The sequence below is a fragment of the Trichechus manatus genome, unplaced genomic scaffold, assembly GCF_000243295.1.
Source record: "Trichechus manatus latirostris isolate Lorelei unplaced genomic scaffold, TriManLat1.0 scaffold00004, whole genome shotgun sequence".
NCBI classification, from domain to species: Eukaryota; Metazoa; Chordata; class Mammalia; order Sirenia; family Trichechidae; genus Trichechus; species Trichechus manatus.
The window spans coordinates 12,535,046-12,543,163 of NW_004443940.1; the positions used below are offsets into that span (position 1 = coordinate 12,535,046).

The following is an 8,118-nucleotide window of genomic DNA, read 5'->3' on the forward strand; positions in this document are numbered from 1 at the left end:
GAAAGACGTTTACCTGTGTTTTATTGACTATGCAAAGGCATTCGACTGTGTGGATCATAACAAATTATGGATAACGTTGCAAAGAATGGGAATTCCAGAACACTTAATTGTGCTCATATGGAATCTGTACATACACCAAGAGACAGTCATTTGAACACAAGGGAATACTGCATGGTTTAAAATCAGGAAAAGTGTGCATCAGGGTTGTATCCTTTCACCATACTTATTCAATCTATATGCTGAGCAAATAATCCAAGAAGCTGGACTATATGAAGAAGAACACGGCATCAGGATTGGAGGAAGACTCATTAACAACCTGCAATATGCAGATGACACAACCGTGATTGCTGAAAGTAAAGAGGGCTTGAAGCACTTAACTGATGAAGATCAAAGACTACAGCCTTCAGCATAAATGTTGAGTATACACGTGGACCTCGCTGGATGGAATACACAGGAATCAAATAAAGAAAAAAATCCATAAAGGAAAGAAAATCCTCACAACTGGACCAATAAGCAACATCATGACAAAGGGCAAGGAGAAAATATTAAAGTTGTCAAGGATTTTATTTTACGTGGATTCACAATTGTTGTCCATGGAAGTAGCAGTCAAGAAATCAAACAAGGTATTGCATTGGGCAAATCTGCTGCAAAAGACCTCTTTAAAGTGTTAAACAGCAAAGATGTCACCTTGAAGACTAATGTACACCTGGCCCAAGCCATGGTATTTTCAATCACCTCATATGCATACAAAAGCTGGACAATGAATAAGAAGCCCAAAGAAGAATTGATGCCTTTGATTTATGATGTTGGCCAAGAATATTGAATATACCATGGACTGCCAGAAAAGCAAACCAATCTGTCTTGGAAGAACAGCCAGAATGCTCATTAGAAGCAAGGATAGTGATACTTCATCTTGCTTACTTTGGACATATTATTAGGAGGGGCCAGTCCCTGAAGAAGGATATTATGCTTTGTAAGGTAGAGGGTCATGGAAAAAAGAGGAAGACCCTCAATGAGACGGACTGACGCAGTGACTGGAACAATGGGCTCATACAATAGCTATGATTGTGAGAAGGGAGCAGGACCTGGCAGAGTTTTGTTCTGTTGTAGGTAGGGTTGCTATGAGTCAAAACCAACTCCAGCGCACCTAACAACTCTATGATCCAACAATTCCACTTCTAGGTATCCTCCGAAAGAAGTGAAAATCTATGTCTACGACAGATCTGCACAAAGGTGTTCATAGTCACTGCCTTATGCATAATAGATAGTAACTGGAAATGACCCAAATGGCCAACAAGTGGTGAATGGATAAGCAAATTGTGATATGCCCATGCGATGGACTACTCACAACTAAAAGGAAAGAACAACATGGCTCAATCAAACGCATTATGCTAAGTGAAAGAAGCCAGACACAAAAACCAAAACCAAACCCGTTGCCGTCGAGTCCATTCCGACTCATAGTGACCCTATAGGACAGACTAGAACTCTGCCATAGGGTTTCTATTGAGCACCTGGTGGATTCGAAGTGCCGACCTTTTGGTTAGCAGCCAAAGCTCGTACCCACTACGCCACCAGGGTTTCCAGACACAAAAGGAGTCCATATTTAATAATTACATATATATGAATTCTAAGGAGCCCTGGTCGCTCGGCTGCTGACCATAAGGTCGCCAGTTCAAACCCACCAGCAGCTTTTCAGAAGAAAGATGTGGCAGTCTGCTTCCGTAAAAATGTACAGCTTTGGAAACCCTGTTCAATAGAGTCACTATGAGTCGGAATCCACTCCATGGCAGTGGTTTGGTTTTTTGTTTGTTTATATGCAATTCTAGAAAGGGAAAATGTAATCTGTAGTGCCAGAAGGCAGACTGATCTGGAAAGTGCAAGGTTTGTTAAAGCTCATCAAACTGTACACCTAAGATCTGGGCATTTCTCAGTCTGTAAATTATAAGGAAAGCAGGAAGGGAGGAAGGGAGACAGCGAGGTACATATGGAGGGACGGCGGGAAGGAGAGAAAGAGGAAAGGAAGGAATGCCGGAAGGCAGGAAAGGAAGGAAGGAGTGTCGTTACAAACTGTTGCCGGGTGGAGGGCGGGTTAAGAAGCTCGGCCGCCGGGCATGCGATTACTCCTGTCGGACACCAGGCGGCAACGCGGTTCTGAGAAGGACCGACCGCGCGGCCCAAGCGCCCGGGGAAGCGGCGGCGAGGGGGCGGGCCTGTGCTCTATAGCCCATGTGGGCGCCGGCGCCGTGGGCCGCAGCGTGGGGTCGCCATGGCGGAGCTGCAGCAGCTCCGAGTGCAGGAGGCGATCGACTCCATGGTGAAGAGTCTGGAGAGAGAGAACATCCGGAAGATGCAGGTAGCGGGGCGGGGGCCGAGCCAGGGGTCCCCTTCACCCGCAGGTGCGGATTCCCGGATCCTTCCTGCAGCCGCCTCTCCAGGCCAGTCCCGCTGCTGCCGCCCCCTTCCCCGTAGACCCGGGTCAGGGCGACCCTAGGCTCGTCGCGGCGCCCTCGGAAACACCCCTCGCTCTAAGAACTTCTGGAGCTTTGGCTGATCAGATGAAATCCGTGCGCCCTCGCCATGTGCACGGCCATTTTCCACCTAATCCATCCTGGGCCAGAGGGTATCCATGGGCCGGAGTTGGGAAGCCCTTAGTGAGAGGTGTTCGTCGCCCCTATCCTCCATCATGCGCTGCCCCTTCTGCCCGTGAGCAGCCCGAGGCCCAGAAAGGACATGGCCAAGGTGAGAGACCGGAAAAGCGAAAGCGCCGGACCTCCCTGATGGCCAAGTCATGCCGGGTTCTGTTGCACCAAACTCCCCACTTCACAGCGCTGGTCTGTATGACGTTCTGCTTTTACTCTCTAAATGTTTCGTGTGTCAGAGGTTGCTGACCCCTGACCTGTGGTACAGGCACCTGGTTTTCAGAATATGGCTTCATCTGACCTACCCCCCAACCATGGATGCAACAAGTTCCAATGAACCAGCCACAAGAAGCCTATGAAACACTCAACTAGGCACCGAGGAAAATTCTCCCATTCATGGTGTTAAGGTCCTGATGCCTGTTACTAAGGGGAGGTGAAAGCAGACGATGGAGAGGGAGGTGCCAGTGTAGACGTGTCCCCTAAGCCCTGGTTATCTGTGTTCCCTGAGGCATTCCTGCCTGACCCCCGCTCTGCCCTCCCTCCCCAGGGCATCATGTTCCGGTGCAGCGCCAGCTGTTGTGAGGACAGCCAGGCGTCCATGCAGCAGGTGCACCAGTGCATTGAGCGCTGCCACGCACCCCTGGCTCAAGCCCAGGCCCTGGTGACCAGCGAGTTGGAGAAGTTCCAGGTGAGGAATGCCCCAGATGGAGGACGCTGGTTAGGAGACCCTTGACGTTGCTCTTCTGCAGGAGCTGACATGCATTTGTTCAAAATTCTTGGCTTTGATGTCTTGGTCCTTTTAACGTTTGTGATGGACATATGGCCAGCCAGAGTTCTCATGGCGTTTGAAATTTTAGGGAGAAGTCTGGAAGTTAACTGCTGTAAGTTGAACCATATTTCCCTTAGAAGTAATGTTGTAAAAGGGCATCATGTTCACAATTTAGAGCCTTATGCCTTCTTTCTTTTTCTTTTTTGCCATAAACACCAACAGTTCAAGGCTACACAGAGGTGCCTTGGAAGAAAGGACTGGTGATCTACTTCCAAAAAATCAGCCATTGAAAACCCTATGGAGCATACTTCTGCTCTGACACACATGGGATCACCATGAGTCAGAATCAACTTGACAGCAACAAGTACCAGTGAGTCAGCTGCAAGAAGGTGGTAGTGGTGAAAACATATATTAATTCATAAACATATTTTCAAACAGTAGCAGAATCTCCAGGAGACTGGATTAGGACAATCTGCACAGGTCATTTATTGAAGCATTACTGTTGTTGACTCACAGATGCCTGGCTCACCAGCCCCTCTGAGGTTACTAAAATAGCTCTGTTTTTCCTTCTCTGGAGTGAAGGATATCCACAATTTCATTTTACTTCCTTCCTCTAGGTATACTTTTCTAGAACTTGGGGGAAACAGGACCTGTTTTTGAACCAGTCTTTCATATCCAGAGGTTGTACACATGGAAAAATTATATCTAATGTGACACATTTTTACATTCTGCTGTATAAAATTCTTTAAAATACTGCCATTGTGAAGGAGTAACTTCTCCAAGATCATAGAATTCCCAAGGGTTTCTTTGTGTTTGTTTTAACAGCTAATTTTATAGATTGGCCCTTGGAAAAATTGATTCTTGGATTGCGGCATAACTTTCTCCTTCCGTTCTCTTTTCAGTTGTCTTCAGACTTTCACTCTTCCCCCGTGCCAGAACTGCTTTTCCACTCTCCGCCATGGCGCTAAATCCAGTGGTCATGTCTCAGTCCCCATCTTACTCGGCCTGTCTGCATCACTGATACAGTTGGTCACTCCCCTCCTCCTTGAAACACATATTAACTTGGCCTCCAGGGCACCTCACTCTCCTGGTTTTCCTCCTGCCTCCCTGGCCACCCTTTCTTGGCCTCCTTAGCTGATTCATACTCTCTCCAACCTCTGAGCATTGCAGTGCCCAAGGTAGTCCTTGGAATTTTTCTATCTACTTCTCTATAGTCTCCTTTCGTCTTATAGCTGTAAGTGTCATCTATAAGCTGACAATTCCTACATTCACATTCTAGACCACACTTCATACCTGAACTCCAGATTCATATAACAAATTGTTTCCTCAACATCTCCACTTATTTATTTTGTCTGCCTGCCTTCCCTCGCTAGATGTAAGAACTGTTTTACTCATTGCTAGATTTCCCAGCATTAGAAGAGTACTGGCGTATAATAGATGCTCAATAATATTTGTTGAATTGAGTGTTTTCCAGTAGCATGGACAGACATTAAACAATCAAGATGTCTGTAAGCGTTTGTGTAGTTTTGGACCCCTAAAGCACAGTAACCTCTCACTTCCTGCAAGCACTGTGTACGGTTTATTCCATCATTCATCTGCCTTCTAGTTCTGTTTGGTCTGGGCCCTCCTGGCACCACTCTGCTTCCATCAGGATAGTCTTGAGTAAAAACCAAACCAGATGCCATCGAGCCCATTCCAACCCATGGCAACCCTATGTGTGTCAGAGTAGAACGGTGCTCCATAGGATTTTCAATGGCTGATTTTTTGGAAGGAGATCACCACGTCTTTCTTCCAAGGCGCCTCTGAGTGGATTTGAACCACCAACCTTTCAGTTAGTAGCTAAGTGCTTAGCCATTTACACCACCTAGGGATTCCTACCTATAAAAAGAAAGCAAAAACAAGTTGTCATCAGCCAACTCTGAATCACGGCAACCCCATGTGTGTCAGAATAGAAATGTGCTCCACAGGGTTTTCAGTGGCTGATTTTTTGGAAGTAGATCACTGGGTCTTTCTTCCAAGGCACCATTGGGTGGACTCGAACTTCCAGCCTTTCAGTTAGCAGCTGAGCATGTTAACCATTTGCACCACCCAGGAACTCCAGCTGCACTACCAAAACCAAAAACCAAACCCATTGTCGTCGAGTCAATTCCAACTCACAGCGACCCTATAGGACAGAGTAGAACTGCCCCATAGGATTTCCAAGGAGCTACTGGTGGATTCAAACTGCCAATCTTTTGGTTAGCAGCCGAACATTAAACCACTGCGCCACCAGGACTCCAACTGCACTACAGTGTCCCTTTAATTGATCAAGATAATGTATGTCATGCCTATTGCCCAGGGCCTGGCACATGATGAGCACTTGGTAAATGGAGGCAGCCTCTCAGCCTTCTCTACCCTCTTCCTTCTTACTACAGGACCGCCTGGCCCGGTGTACCATGCATTGCAATGACAAAGCCAAAGACTCCATGGATGCAGGGAGTAAGGAGCTTCAGGTGAAGCAGCAGCTGGAGAGCTGTGTGACCAAGTGTGTGGATGACCACATGCATCTCATCCCATCCATGACCAAGAAGATGAAGGAGTCTCTCTCATCCATTGCAAAATAAAAGTCTTTGCCAGTGGCCATTGGGAATGAGGGCAGGATGGGAATTTGGGTCTTTTAAGTGAGGTTTTAGGAATGAAGAAATTATGGATGGCAGCAAGTTTAAGGAATATGTCACCTGGCTCTGAACTCTGATTCTTTTATAAGTTTTAATCCTTAGGCAGTAAAATGGGACAAACTGGTGCTGAAGTTTGGGTCGGAGGTAGCACAAGAGAGTTATTTAGAGCCTAAATTGTATGTGGCAAATGCTTATCCTAGCAGTAAGTATGTCCGTTGCTGTATCAAGCCAGAGCCTTCCAGTGCACCAGATTCTGCTTATTACACAAGTACCAACAGACTGACATGTTCCTCCAACCTGCCTATGAGCTGGTGGAGCTTGAGGAGGGGTATTTCTGTTTGTTGCCAACCTCCTGTTTACAAGAAGTATCACCACCCCATTTTCTGTAAGCTATAAAACAAACCAGGAGATCAGTAATTCCGAATCGGAAAACAGATTTCTGGGTCTTTGTTTTGCTTAGTTTTGTTTTATATACAAGAGCCTGACATTGATTAAAATGTCAAGTTGGGAGACAGGGTAGTTTGGATGAAAACTTTGAAAGGCTCTTTGGCCATCACCTGGTTGTCAAGATGTGCTTTTCTTGAAATGCTCACATACTGCATCTTTCAGCCTGGAGACCGTGCAAAAACGAGAGGCAGTGTCACACTGGCTATGGGAAGCAGAGCTTCCTTCTCACTGGCTGCTAGGTGGCTTCTGAGGCTTTCTGCAGTAGAGTGACAGGACAATCTTGCAATGACACTGGCCTTTGAAGGAAAAGGGAATTTTGATTGTGATATATACCGATATCTGAGAATGCACGATGAAAGAGAAACTGTTGGCTGCTTAATTAAGAAAGTTGTACTGGATTTGGAAAGACCTAGTTTTTCGTATAACAGAATGAAATGAAGGCCTAAACCGAGCATTACTTACTTCTTGTTGTTCGTGTTGTTGTTCGTTGCCACTGAGTTGACTCCAGCTCATGGTAACTTTATGTATAACAAAACTAAATGTTACCTGGTCCTGTGCCACCTTCATGATCACTGGTGTGTCTAAGTCCATTATTACAGCTGTTGTGGCAGTCTGCCTCGTTTTTGTTGGCCCTCTACCAAACATAATGTCCTTTACTAGTGATTGGCCTGTCCTGATGACATGTCCAATGTCTTGCTTAGCCCCCTGAAATAACAGAGCCCTGTTAAGTCAATGCCCTGGTGACAGGAAGGTCAAGGGAAAAAAGTAACTCAGGGGCTAGGGAGAGCTGTGACTCCTTTAGAGCAAAGGAGGGGCGGCCCCCCATTACCAAATACCATTTTCTGCCCGAGGCCTCTGCAGTATGCAGTGTTCCTGCTCCAGTGACACCTTATCATTTTGATAAGGGCTTTGTCATCTTTCTACCAACTTATTACTTGAAGTGATAATGTAGCCTGTTTGCTGTTTCAAGGCTGTGATATATTTTCCTAGTGGTTTAATTAGAAAAAATAAATGAGGTTTAATTTTCCCCACACTATTGTGTTTCTTTCCTCATATCTAAGCAATGAATATATAACTTTCTCAGGGTGCTTCTCCTTGTAATGTGTAAAGTAAGAGTTTTCTTAAGATGCCCAGAAGAGTAGTATTGATTATGTTTTATGGCTGGGATGCAGTTCTGTTTAATTGTAAATGGGGAAAACTTGGAGTGAAGGCTAGGGCACTATGACTTGAAGCCCATTAATGGAAAAAAAAAAACCTCAGTATCTATGTGAGGTCTCTAGTTTCAACTAAACAGTAACAGCAATGTGGAAAAGCTGCAAGCTCTGGCCCCTCTGGAGAAAATTCAATGTCTGGGATTTGGAGTACCAAAAGAATACAAAATATCTGATGAGTTTAACTAAGTTCTTATTATAACTGGTATTGCGGGAGAGCCATTCGTGAACATTAAGAATTAATTTTGGAGAACCATCCCTACTTAGAATCAGCAAAGTATTTAAAGCAGAAATGATCCCTTTTCTATTTTGGCCTAAGTCTTTTGTAATCCCTATTATATTTTACCGATAAATGTGGGTTCTATTTTGGAGTAGTTTCACAACTGGGATAAAGT

At 45.5% G+C, this 8,118-nt stretch overlaps 1 protein-coding gene across 1 annotated transcript; it reads left to right on the forward strand.

Annotated features, from left to right (window-relative positions):
• The first annotated feature begins 2,225 nt into the window (after positions 1-2,225).
• Positions 2,226-7,993, forward strand: FAM136A (family with sequence similarity 136 member A). The gene is made up of 3 exons (XM_004369232.2): positions 2,226-2,353; positions 3,187-3,327; positions 5,823-7,993. Exons 1-3 carry the CDS (start codon positions 2,267-2,269, stop codon positions 6,009-6,011), a joined length of 417 nt encoding a protein of 138 aa, XP_004369289.1. The 5' UTR covers positions 2,226-2,266; the 3' UTR covers positions 6,012-7,993.
• The last annotated feature ends 125 nt before the right edge of the window (positions 7,994-8,118 follow it).